This window comes from Paralichthys olivaceus, chromosome 1 (assembly GCF_024713975.1).
Source record: "Paralichthys olivaceus isolate ysfri-2021 chromosome 1, ASM2471397v2, whole genome shotgun sequence".
Lineage (NCBI taxonomy): Eukaryota > Metazoa > Chordata > Actinopteri > Pleuronectiformes > Paralichthyidae > Paralichthys > Paralichthys olivaceus.
The window spans coordinates 20,896,497-20,910,297 of NC_091093.1; the positions used below are offsets into that span (position 1 = coordinate 20,896,497).

The 13,801-nt window shown below is 41.4% G+C and overlaps 1 protein-coding gene across 1 annotated transcript; it reads right to left on the reverse strand.

Annotated features, from left to right (window-relative positions):
• Window positions 1-222: 222 nt before the first annotated feature.
• Window positions 223-12,443, reverse strand: slc22a31 (solute carrier family 22 member 31). Its single transcript, XM_020079658.2, has 9 exons — window positions 11,923-12,443; window positions 8,270-8,373; window positions 7,847-8,001; window positions 3,803-3,971; window positions 2,899-3,044; window positions 2,507-2,615; window positions 2,092-2,306; window positions 1,495-1,606; window positions 223-1,021 (listed from the first exon to the last, which is right to left on the reverse strand). Exons 1-9 carry the CDS (start codon window positions 12,346-12,348, stop codon window positions 577-579), a joined length of 1,881 nt encoding a protein of 626 aa, XP_019935217.2. The 5' UTR covers window positions 12,349-12,443; the 3' UTR covers window positions 223-576.
• Between the last annotated feature and the right edge of the window lie 1,358 nt (window positions 12,444-13,801).

Below are 13,801 nucleotides of genomic sequence, written 5' to 3' on the forward strand. Positions count from 1 at the left end.
ACAGCATTAACCACTCTTGTGTTTCCTCTCAGCAGAGACACTGCTGGTGAATCAGATGAATAGACTTAATGAAAAGTGCATGAGTTGCTAAGAAATGGACAAAGGGCTGATGCTCACATGATCCCATGATGATTTACAGCAGCTGCACGGTGGAGCCAGCTTCTCTGGGAAAACTAAAAAAATGAGAAACAAGCAGCGTGACCTCAACTGGACTTTCCAGAGGAGTGTTAACCATTTAAAAAAAGGAATATACAACACAAAGAGAAAACTTGCACAGTCACAGTTCAGATGAGACTTTTCTAGACCCCAAAAGAGCCGAATCCACAGGAGTAAATATCAACACACTGTAACAACTTCAAGTGTAAGACACAACAGGAAGATACTGGTATTTCGCTGAAAACAAACTTGGAGTTATTGCTCTCAAGCGCAACGCATCCAAGCTGAGGCCAGTTCTTCTGCAGAGTTATGAGCATCCAGTGCCTGAGACAACAATTCACTAAAGGATGAAGGTAAACCATCAGAGGTAAGAAGGAGGAGGGATATTCCACATTTGCACAGAGGAGGATCCAGAGGTTCTTAAGAAACAACCACCCTCTGCATCTCATTGTCTTGGCCCTGGGTTTCACTGCTCGACAGCAGAGGGGAGTGAGCCGGCACAGAAATCCGATACGGCAAATTCTCTTTAGTCAAAATCTTCCTGGTGGCGGAAACCAAGCGGGAATAGCTGTCTGGGTTGTACGACGACAGAGGGGGTCGGGTGCACAGCAGAGGTAGGTTGTCCCTGTCAGGCCGGGACAGAAAGAGCGGAGGCCGCCTCTGGTTCTCGCCCTCCTTCAGGGAGTCTGGGAGCGGCTTGCGTTTGCTTTCAGGAAGCAGCATTATGCAGAGGACGGAGAGGACAGCGAAGGAGGCAAAAATGACATGGTGGAGGAAGTAGCCGCTGTTGTTCTGGAGCTCCATCAGGGAGGAGGCGGCCATGCCGACACATCCCGCTGCCAGCACCAGGCCGAGGCAACCACCTCTGACAGAAGGCAGAGACAAACATTCATTCACACCAAGCACAGTTTAGTGTTCTCTATTGATCTAATCTCAATCTGCATGTTTTGGGACTGCACAAGGAATCAGGAGTACCCAGAGAAAACTATGCAAACAAACTGAGAACATGAAAAATCCAAACAGGAAGTTTGAATCTTCTAGCTGGGAGATGTTCTTTTAAAAATGAGTGAGAAATATATTTCAACAAAGATTTTTAAAAGGGAACATTTTCTAAAACAGATGGACATGGTCGTTTCTCGAAAACGTAATTAAATCAAGAGTAAAATGTAAAATTGTTGAGGACTATTTTTAGCCATGGATGAACATTCATTCATCAGTTTATTCAATTACATAGGGATTGCTTCTTAGTGAGATCAATTCAATACTTGTTTCTTTCATGGAAACTTCTTGACTTAGTGTCTTAAGTTTTTAAACAGTGCTGGATAAACTGACACTCACCGAATGACAGTGGGCATCACCTCACAGGCGAAGAACACACTGAGCATAGCGAGAGCCTGAGAGAACAGCAGCCCCACGACAGAGAACACCAACACCAGGCCTCCACGCAGGTCTGACACACAGAGAGGACAAACTGTCATCAACCCCAGAGACGACCAATCAGCAGCACAGTTCATCATTCTCTTCATTGATTGGATCAGCACAGCATAAACATTTTATTTTCAATATGAATCTAGGATATATAGAACCAGAGAATGAGAAACTGATTTGTAGAGTTTGTTCAAATTTATATATATATACACACTTTATATTCTTAGTATATAATTTTACTGTGGTACTATATATATATATAGTATAATTTAATAATCATCAGAATTAACAGATATGTAGGAAGTGTGCTGCATTTGTGTATATTCATAAGGAAATCTGAATTATATATGTATAGACTAACATAAATACTGTTTATACACAGGTATAGTATACAATATGATGTGAATACAAGAATTATATGTTTATGATATATAGATCATTTCAAAATAAGTGAAATGAAGTGTGAATGTTGAAGTAAAATATTACGTGACTACAGATGTGACTTACACTGAGTGAGGGCCAGCAGCAGCAGTGACGACAGTCCGGTGATGATAGCGGACAGCAGGAGAATACCACGACGACCAAAGCGATTGACGGACAAACAGATGAAGATGCAGGCCAGCACTCCGGTGATGACTCTGAGGAAGTAGCTGAAGTAGAAGTTGGTGGAGTAACTGTGCAGGTTTCTGGTGAAACAGTACTGAATGCCTGTTCCTATCAACCTGGAGGAGAGAGACCAGGGAGGGAAACCTCAGAAACAAGAGACCGGATCTGCTTTAAACACATCGTGTGACTCAAAGCTTAAAAATCATTCTTTTGTCGTACATCATCATCTCACTTTCCATCTTTAAAGGGACAATTCAATTGGGAAATCAGTGAGGTGAGAAAGATTTCATCTGGATTCACATGATGAAAAACTCACAGAGTGAAGCTGAGGATGAGGCAGTTTTTCCAGATAACACGAGTCCCACGCAGCTCCAGAACTGAGTGGTAGCTCGGGCGACAGTCTTCCCCATATGCTGAATCTATCTCTAAAATAGAGGGGGAAGGGGATTCAACCATTTTACAAATTTAATCTTAATTTTGAGTGGTCTGTCAATGTAGGAGAAAAACCCTTATGTCTTTGGCTCTGTATAAAATGATGTCTAGATATGAGAGATGTTTATTTTCTTGCGAGTTTATGCAACAAATGAAATAAATTACTTCAAGTAAAGTTTGATGACTGTGGCCAAAGCTCTCTCTGTGTGTGTGTGTGTGTGTGTGTGTGTGTGTGTGTGTGTGTGTGTGTGTGTGTGTGTGTGTGAGTGTAAGTACCTGACAGCACAGTTTCACCGGGGTAGATTTCGTCTCGCAGACAAACACCATTTCTGGTGGAAAATTCCTGGAAGCTCCTCTTCACCTGAGGGATCTGAGCGGTGGCCAGCAGCCAGCGAGGAGACTCAGGAAAAACTGACGCACAGCTGAGCAAAACAAATCCTGTTGTCAGAGCTCAAACAGTCTAACATCGAAAAGGATGGGTTTCTAAATCTAATCTGTCTGTCTACTGGTACAACATCAATACAGACACGAGGAGAACATGCACACAAAGAACCGGGATTCCAACAAATAACCTTCTTAATTTGAGGCCACAGTGGTAACCACTGACTAGGGTCAGGCTTTATAGGTTATAGGTTTATAGGTTACTCATGCAAAGTAAAGAGTAGATAAGACTCATTATCATATACAAATGATGCTACAGACACTCACTTCCTGAAGCGTTTCAAAGGACTCTGGAGGCCTGAGGTTAATGGGATCGTTCCAGTCAAACCAAACAAAGTGCAAACTGAGCACACAGGTAAACAACAGTAAAATGAATACACACACCACCATCCCAGGCACATCAGACACCCACACATTTAGTTTTAATCTTCAACAAACTCAATTTACAAACACTTTTTGCATAAAGTGAGAGCTGTTCTCTGGGGCCCAGTCACTTGACTGCTTTACTGTTGTTGCATCGCCCCTGCTCACTCTGAAGACTGAGATTATCCTTGCTCATTTATAATACCTAAGAATGCTTTAATAATAAGTGTGTGTGTGTGTGTGTGTGTGTGTGTGTAAAACTGCCTTAGTTTCAATGAGACACTAACTGAGTTTTGTTTAATGCTCCACCAATTATACGCACATGGTGTGGTGTGTGTCTGTGTATTTGATGTGTAAATTCTGCAGTCTGACTCACCACCAATAGGAGAGCAGCAGGAGCAGAGGCAGCGTGATCACAGCCTGCAAAATGGGCCAATCTCGGCACAAAACGGCGATACCCGGCAACAGCAGCTCTGCAAACAGGGCAAAGAAGCCGCTGACCATGGCAACCATGAGACGATGGGGAGGATCACACAGCTCCAACCCTGAGAGGAGAGAGACAAACGTCAGTGGAGAAATAACAGGAAAACTAATTCCTTTTGTCCGAAACCAAACCACTTCCTGTCAAAACGCGAAACCTTACACACACATAACTACTGGCTGTTATTGATGTGTTTTATTTTGTATTGAAATTATTAAATGTTAGCCAACTGTCTAATCTTTTACAGCACAGATTAGCCTGACCCTGAAGTGAGCATCAAGAGCATCTTGATTGCCCCCTGGTGGCTGGCTGCAGTATAGGACATGGACCAAACTGAGAAGTCAGATGGTTTCTGTCTTTTTTAGTTGTTTTCGCACTGATGTATGTTCAAGTGCTGATTTTTCTTCTGGAAGGTTTCTGGTTGTAATTAGTTGTTTGATGCAATAAAAACCTTTGGGGGGGAAACCTCATGATTGACAGCTGAGTCTGACTGTTCGATACCGGGGCTCACCACCATCTCCAGTGATCTTTTAGACTCTGGTTTCAAATGATGTCCAAGTGAGAGAGGGCGGGACCTGTACCCAGGATATTTTGACTTCATATTTGCACAATGGGAGAGGCATTGTCCAGCTTTATAAACAGTCTTGAACTCACTCGATCTTTTGACACTTCTAAACGCTTCATTTTCTGTGAAGGATTCATGGATTTTAAATTCACTTATAGTAGATTTCTATTTAAATACAAAAAGAAACCAAAATAAAATGAGTTACATTGACAGCATAATAATTATTGACAGTCAAACTAGTCCCTCATTTGCTTTTGTAGATTTGTGGAAGAAAAGGAAGTGCTGCATCTCTATGAGAACCGGACTTAACTTAGTTACGCAACACAGGACAATCAAATCTCCTATAGTGTTGAGTCTGCTGGTTTAAAGCTAGAATCTGCACACTATCTGAAAATAAACACAAATGCAAGGTTCAGCAAGCAAGGAGATAACGAACTCCAGACTCAGGTACTGAAGTAAACTTGTTTGTGAGCGTGTCCAGTTTCTCCTGAACTTTAACCTCCTTCCCTCCACAGCTGTGATTCTGTTTCTAGCTCCTCTCGGTGGAGAAGGCAAACGAGGAGCTCACTTCCTGCTCACTTCCTCTCTTGTTCAGCTCTGTCCTGCTATTGTTTCCTCCTCTCTGTGGACGAGTTATGCTGGCAGGACATCACTGAGGAAAGAAAATCGGGACTCACTCTCTCCCTGACCTCGCAGGAATGTGGGAGTGTGGTCTCATTTGATTAAAAGCAGAAAACGTGTGTTTCAGATGGGACCCTCCATTACCCAGTATCCCCTCCTCTCACACAGGAATGTGTGCTGTTCACGTAACTACATTCCCATGCTGCTTCACTCTGGTGTTAGACAGTTCTAGAAATAAAACAAGCCGGGTGGTGGGGATACACGATGTTTCCTCTACCAGTCAGAGACGTCTCGTCACAGAGAGAGTCAGGACAGCGGCACGGAGCTAAAGATTCGTCACAGAGACGTTGAAACCCTGTAAGATGACAGCTGAGATAAAAGATAAAGACCAACCAGCTGCCAGGCATGGCTCAGCACGACACACAAACACACACACACGCATACACACGCACACACAGTTAGTCATCAGCTGAAATTCACACACACAAAGTCAGACACACACCTGTGAAAAACAGTGATCCAAGTCTGTATCTCATCTGCTCTAACTTGTAGCCAATGGCAACAGACGGTCTGTCATCGAGTTAAGATTCTATGAACACAGTAGAAATACGACCCTGCAGTAGTATGCGTTCAATAACCAGAGCAGTTTCAGTGGACACACACGTCTTTCCACTCATATGAGGTCACTGTGACCTTTGACTACTGAAATCTAATCAGCTCATCTTTAAGTCCAAGTGAAAACGGGTCAAAATTTGAAGAAATTCCTCAAAGTCAGAAGTGAAGAAGATGCAACCAGAAAACAAGACGTCCACGAACAAGCTCCTTCTGCATGTCTGTGATCAAAATATATTTCCCATTAACACAGATACATGTTTTACACTACGAGGTAATGATCCTGTACATGTATACATGCAGGGGTTTGAAATGACCCAAATAGATATAGAATAGTTTTTCTAAATTCCCAATGTCATTTTGATTATTTCAATCACTATTTGATTATTAGCTTGGTGGAAATAAAGGTTGCTTCTTCTGTAGATCCAAAGATTCTGTTGTCAAAACCTATTTCAGCTGCAGTGTGACCAGAGATCAAAACTGCTTCTGATAACAGATTTTTGAACTAAAGAGAGTTGTGCAAATGTTCCAACGATTCAGTTTGATCACTAAAGTATTTGCTTTAATTTGCTTGTAATGAGAAAAGCCCCAGTGGTCACATGTTGTGCTTTAGGTTGGTGTGTTTGAGCCTCGGCTATTTCCTCCAAGTTTAATGCAGTTCAACTGACAGTCTGACTCAGTGTAGGACGAGGGGTTAAAAACACTTAGAAATTGATAACTGTATTTTTTATCATTTTTAACGGTCATGCTTGTATGAATGATGGCCAACCTTTTTTTTTATTTACAGTATAATATGCTCTGATATGATGCTCTCTGAGGTTTCTGAGTTTCTTTGATAGTTTTACCTTATTCTCGACGCTGATTTGCCATTTTTCAGATTATCCTCAGATTCACCCACATCCACGTTGTTCCAAACATTAATATGATAATCTGATCATTTATCTGACTCGTGGGTCTGATCAAAGTAATTAAATTGTTCCTCATGCTACAGAGATGCTAAGGCAATTCTCAAGTTAAAATACGTTATGATATCTAATATGTTTGATTTAATGTAAAAAATAAAAGTTTTATTAAAAGCTTAATGATTAGAAAGCAGACGAGAAGTATTCAGAGAGACACCGTTACAGTCTCCTGTGGTGTGAAATCAACAGAAGGTAAAACTAACCGGCCGTCACTGGTAAATTATTATATATCAAACTGTCTTTCTTGACTTTCACAAATAAAAAGTCTGACTTCAGTTGTTTGTGTTTCGTGACATAAAGATAAGACAGTAAGATAAGATAAGATAATGTATTCACAGTGGGGAAAGAGAGCAGTCAGGAATAAAACTTCACAAGATAAGCTGATTTTCTAACTTGCTTCTGTAAAGTGCACAGTGAGACTTTTCATATCTCTGACTGATTAGATAACTTAGTTCGTTAAAGGTAGAAAGGTTTCACATCAGAAGCTGTCGGTTGGGTTGATGTTTCCATTCTGAGGGAAATCCAACTCATTAAGATACATTTAATTTTACACGTGAAATCACAAGGGAGGAATTTACAATATTAACATTATGTAACATTTATATAACAGAGAAAACGTATATTATGTATAATCACTCTCTTTGGACCAAACACACGATGGCTGCAGCTAAATCCTAAAAAGATACCTCACTATATAATCAGGACAGTATTCTTCAACAATATAAGACCAAGATGTTTGGTTATTGAGGTTAAAGGACGGTTCCACTCAGGAAACTTGTGGGCGCCTGCACGTTACATAGTGTGTTTTGTTCTATGTTTCGGGATTAATAAGATGAACTGATGTTTTAATGAGATAAAAGTAAATGCTACTGAAAAGAAAATGGTATTCACTTGAGAAAAACTCTCTGTTCTGTTTTGATTTTCTTTCCTCATGAACAGAAAACAATCTTGTTAATTCCAAAAGTTATTTCAGTAACATTTACTTTTATATCATTTGTCTAAATCACAGTGAGAAATGGAGTTAAAATAGAGCATGACATCTGCAGAAACACGGTGCCAGCTTATGACTGAAGAGCAGGAATCCTAAACTGCTCTCTAAAGTAAACACAGGGGTGAGCGGCTGAGTGCAGAGAAGCTGAGGGAAGCTTTTTTTACGTAATGAGGCCGCAGGATACTCACTGGTGATGTACGAGGACAGGAGCACCCCGGCGAGCACGGCGCCTTGAGCGAGACGCAGCAGCAGAAACACCTCAGCACTAGTGGACAAACACACGGCGACCCCCAACAGACTGGACAGAGCGATGGAGAGGAGGAAACATCGCCGACGACCATACCTGCAAACACACATGGTGCACATGCTGTCATCCCACACACATGTGACAAGTGTTTTTAATTCATAATGGTTGTTTCCTCAGTAACTTCAGGTCTGTTCAAGTTGTCTCTTTAGCTCTGGAAAATGTCTGGAAAATTGAGTCCGGACATTTTCTCTAGTTTTCCTGTCACATATGAAGAACGCAGCAGGAGACTGCTAATATTTACAAGTTAATGTTCTGGTGTATTTTTTTACCTTGGTGGTCCAATTAAAACATGATCAATACTTACCAGTCACATAATGTACCGAGGAAGATATATCCCAGAATCCACCCTGTCATGAAACAGATGTGCTGCAAAGGGATTTTCCAGTAGTCGCTGCAAACCAGGTTCCACTGCAGAGGACGACAAACATAAAAAAAATTAACCGGGACACTAAAAACAGACAGTGCTGCCATTTTCTTTAGTCTGTTTATTTCGTTGGCTTTAAATAAAAACTGTTCCAGGTGGTAGAGAGGGATCAGCAGTTTTTTGTATCAACAGGTGAAAGCTTTTTTTCACATGTTGAATTTGTCATTTTATCAAAACAGAACAGGCTTGTGACATTCAATCTCTATGGACTAATTAAATGAATACAAAACAAAACTAATCATGAGTTAGTGCAGCGCCTCTGGATTCTTCAGGAGGAGTTGGAAAATGTTGCCGCCGTGGGGGGGGGGGGGGGGGGGGGGGGGCGCGTCTGGAGAACTTGATGTGCTGCCATAACAACATGAAGTCAGATAAGCAGCAGAAATGAGCTGGATGGAAAAAGAAATATCAGGCTTTGAGATTTAAGACTGAGCTGCCAAACATCGTCACGTTTGTTTCCTCTGGATTTTAATCTGTCACAAACTTTCATTGAGAATTGACTGTTTCCAAGCAGCTGACACCAACAATCTGACATTAGCTTTCATAATTTCTTTCATATTTCATGTGTTTAACGATAAACTTCAAGTCTCAGCAGGTTAATTGGCATCAGCCGAATCAAACTAACGACTTCTAATGTGCTTCAAAAATAGACGACGATATTGGAAATGTGTAAAACAGATTTTAAATGCCGATACCTAATTTCATATGTTAGATGAACACACCGTCACCAACATGCTGCATTCATGGTAATCTGACGACACAGAATGCTGAGAACAGCAGGCGACCAGTGGAGTCACACAGAGCGATTTGTGTGAGGAAGCAGGAATGTAGCTCATGTCCTTTCTAATTGAGTTAAATATCTGCTGACTGTTATTACATTAGAACAAAGTGGAGCTCAAAGTAGAGCCTGTCAGTGACAGCTGATCTACACCTGAGTCACTGCCTTTGTTAATACAGAGTTTTGAATATAAAAAAAAGTTTAAGTCTATTTAAAAAGTGTTATTTTGGTACCGTTTCTATAACAGCACTGGAAAAAACACGATCAACTAGAACAGCACTCAGTGGAGCTCGTACCTCCACCATCAGTCCGCTTAAATTCAATCCAACCGCACCACATTTCACACACTCAGAGAAATCAGTCCCATAAATGTGACTGATTTGTTTCATCAAGATCCAAATGTTGAAGAATTCACCCAGTTTTCTCGTTCACTGTGCTTTCAAACAAAGGTAGAAACATGTCCCCCGCTAGAGACTAATCTAAGAATATAATAAAGTAAAGATATCCACACACAAGCAGTTTATTCAAATACTGTTTCCCCCAACATAAACCTTCCACAGGGAAAAAGATAAACTGACTCAGATCATTTACCCAAAGTGTTTTTTCTGGTGACTGAAGATTAGTCTCAGCACCTGATTAGTAACTGTCAACTTTAGCAGGTCTGACGATTAACCGGTTTTAAAGGGGCCTTTGAAGGCAACACAAATAATAAGAAACATTACAAAAATGTGGAGCTGCTGGTGAAAACACTGAAACTTCATCATGTATCAAGTCTGAGAAACATGACAGCATATTCTAAACTAATGCAAGAGACTTCAGTAAAGAAGGGGAGTGGTCCCACGCAGATTCTGGCCAACATGCATTCTGTAAACAGCCTCGGACATGAACATCCAGTTGAATCAACAAGTCCGCCTCACACCAGTTTGAGTTGCTACAGGAGGACACTGAGGTGTTCCTGCATGAGATCGCTATGTGCCTTTCAATGTGATGAGCTCTAATGTCGTTTATTCAACTTTTCCTTTGGCCTGTTGAGGGATGTCAGGTTCAGAGGAAGCTGCAGTTGGTGAAGGACGTGTTGACTCAGGAAGGAGCATGGTGGCCTCAGACTTCCCAGCGCCACAGCGCGTCACGGGGGAAAAAGGAGGAAAGGTTCTCCCTGCTGCCGGATATTTATTTCCCTGGATCCACGATACACTGAAGATGATCTGACAACGAGCTACAGGGGCAATTACCCATAATGACTCTGCTTCAGAGACTGCATCAAACCCTCGTGTGTTTTTTTTGTGTGATGACGCACTGAGACAGTTTATGTGAGAACCTGTTATCAGTATTTGCAGACTGGGGTGGATCAGTGAGGAGCACGAGACCAGTGAAAAGATAAACATGTTTCTGCTGCTTATTTACACATGTTGCACAATGTGACACAAACACAATGAAACCTAATGTCCAGGCTCGGATTCTTACATCTTTACGTCTGTTTACCTGTTTGTTGGTTTGTTGGTAAACAGGATGACACAAAAAGCACTAATGATATTCCTCGGGGGAAGGATGTGGAGGAATCGGATAGAATCCATTCAATTCTGCTGCGGATCCGAAGCAGAGGACGGTTCCAGTTTGTTTGTTTATCACCTTCTTCAACTTTGCAAGGTTTAACTTCTCAGAGATTCATTCATGGGTCTTGAACATTTAGGGAACTTATATTTACAAGTGATTGAAAGTTGTTGCAGCCTGATTAAATTTGAAGTTGGACTTCGGTGGAGGTACGAGCTCTCCCCAGTGTCATTCTAGTTTGTTGGTTGGTTTGGATTTTTTGTTTGACAGATTACAAACACAGCTTCACAAAAACTACAGGACAGACTACCATGTAACCTGGTGGAGGGGGTGGTAGAGGTCAGGAGAGAGCATGTTAAATTGTGGTGCAGCTCCAGATCAGGGGGCGGATGCAGGATTTTGACATTTGTAATAATAAAAATAACTTTATTTGCGTAGCACTTATCTTAACAAGGTTACAAAGTGCTTCACGAAATATATGGCAATAAAAACAAAGGGAAAAAAAGGTAAGTGGATGTTAGGGACAAATTAATTCAATTTTTATCACCAATCATTTAAGGTTGAGACCTTAAAAAATGTCCATTGATTTCTCAGGTAATAATTCATGAATCTTGATGATAAAACCAGGCAGATTCAGGGAACTCACATCTATGATTTGATCGGAATGTAAAGTAACTGCCGGTGTCTGAGTGCCACAGTTCTAAAAGGGGCGTTAACTTAAAACTATACAACACTTCATTTTGTCTTTTCACTTTGGATTTGATTTGAATTCTCAAGTAGATACTGAGTATTATTCATGAATATCAGTGCAGTGTTTGGTAGAAGAGTCGTGTGTGCACTGTTGGGTTTCCACAGAATGACCCAGAGACTGACTGCAGATCAGTGAGAGTTAAAACAGCTTGAAGGCTTCAGCCTGAGAAAATATTGACTGAATGCTGTGAACAGCCATCTTCCACACCACACTGATAAAACCCTGTGTGAGGAAAGTGATCAGCACCAACATGTTGGTGGAGGGTCAGAACATAACACCAACTTTAAAAGTGACTCAGACAAACTTTTATAACTGAGTGGATGAAACGAAAACCTAAAAAGCTCTATCCAGTGGAAGCTCACTTCAGCCACACAACTTTGGATGAATGAGATATTTAAGAGGTCCACACCTGATCCACAGACCTGACTGAGACCTGCGGGGGGATCAGTCCCTTACCTCGGTGACAAAGTTGCTCTGGAGCCCCGCTGAGTGGCTGTACTCCCACCCCTGGGTGCAGGACACCCTCTCCCTGGGCACGGTGTCTGAGAGCTCCGAGGTGTTGGCCGGGTACTTGTAGAGCTCACAGTGGCTGAGGCCGGAGCCGATCACCCAGGGGATGGTGAGGTTGAAGTAGCGCTGTCTGGAGAAGTTGCTCAGGAGGAAGGTGGATGGCAGCAGCTGCGGGTCCGGCTTGCAGTGGTACGATTCCGGGATCAGTGTGAAGAAGACGTCGCTGAAGAGGTTCAGCATGACCGCGAGGTTGGGGAACCAGCTGAACACGACCACGACGCGGTTGTAGCGTCCGTAGCCGCCGGTGTGAGGGAAGATCTTCGTCTCGTAATCCATGTGGAGAGGAGCCGTGCAACATGCGTCCGTGGCCATGGCGCAGTGAGGGCGCACAGTCCTGAGAGAGGAGGTGCAGCTGCAGGTAACACATGGAGGAGGAGGAGGAGGAGGAGACAGGGTTTGAACCCGTGACGTGACTCACTTCTGAACATCCCCTCAATCCAAACTTAATTTACTGAGTTATATAATTAACATGGGGAGTTCACAGTGCTGGGAAATAAAACTTAAGCACTCAGACTTTTTGGCTTTCACATTTAAGTTGTCTTATTATGTTTGTGTTGTCTTTAAATTTAGATTTGGTTTTATAACATTTGCTGATTTTAAATGACACTGCATTATTGTGCTTGTTGTCCGTGATGTTTTGTTTTCTTGTTTTTATTTCTCCTCTTTGTGAAGCACTTCTTCTGAAACTTTATTAAAGGTAAGTTGTTGTTGAAGTTATTGGTGTTTTAACTGTGCACAATTTAGAAAGCAGACAAATGCATTTATACAAATATAACATCATGAATCCACAACATATTCTGAGCATTTAATCTAATATTAGGTTTATTCAGAGAAAAGTTAACAAGTTAAACTATCAAGTGATCATTTTTATTTGAACAAACTTAATTAATTGTGTGTTACCAAATGAAGTATTGTCTTTTTAGTTGGTAAACAAAAAGTACAATTTTATTGTGGTTTATTTCACTGCCTGATTTTACTCAACTAGTACCAGCTGTAGTGATGAAATGTTGTAATCTTAATTTGCACACCAAGCTGTTTTGATTGAGTTTTGTAAATTAGTACAAGTGTTTAATATGAGTTTTTTATTTTCATCAGTTGATGCAGATTTCAGTGACGTGTAAAGAGCTTGAGGAATTTGGTTTCGTTGTTAACTTGATCTGTGGATCAGTTTGGGACTTGTGTCTTCAGTGCTATTTACGTCTGCGTGTTTTCCACTTCACCAGGTGACTCATTCGTGTCACTGGACTCAGATGTGAAACATGAAATCTCGAATTACACTGAAAAGTAGCTGCAACGTTCACAGACAGTAAATATAACATGTGACAAAGAACTGGTTTGTGTTTGTGAGAAATGATATCCCATAAAAATGGTGACACACAGCAAACAGGTGTTTCTACCCCATGAGTCACAGACTGAATATATAAATATGGACGTCATGACAGCTCCCCAAAAGTGAAGCCAAAACGTCTCGATCACCACCTGGTGGCTGCAGTTTAGATGATAAACCCTGCCTCCTCCAGGTTAATGGATGGATCATTTGAGGAAGTTCTTATCTCCCTGATTAATGTTCAAATGTAAATAATTTTCTAAGTAAGTTTGATTTGAGTTATTTGATGCTCTAAGAACAGGGTGAAATGTCATGACCGACAGCTGAGACTGACTCAGGATTGGTCGAGCATATCCAGTGCATGGATTCATTTGTGGATAGTGGGAGGAAGTGGAGATGCTTCGTCCATATGTGTTTATAGTTTGAGAAAAAGCCATG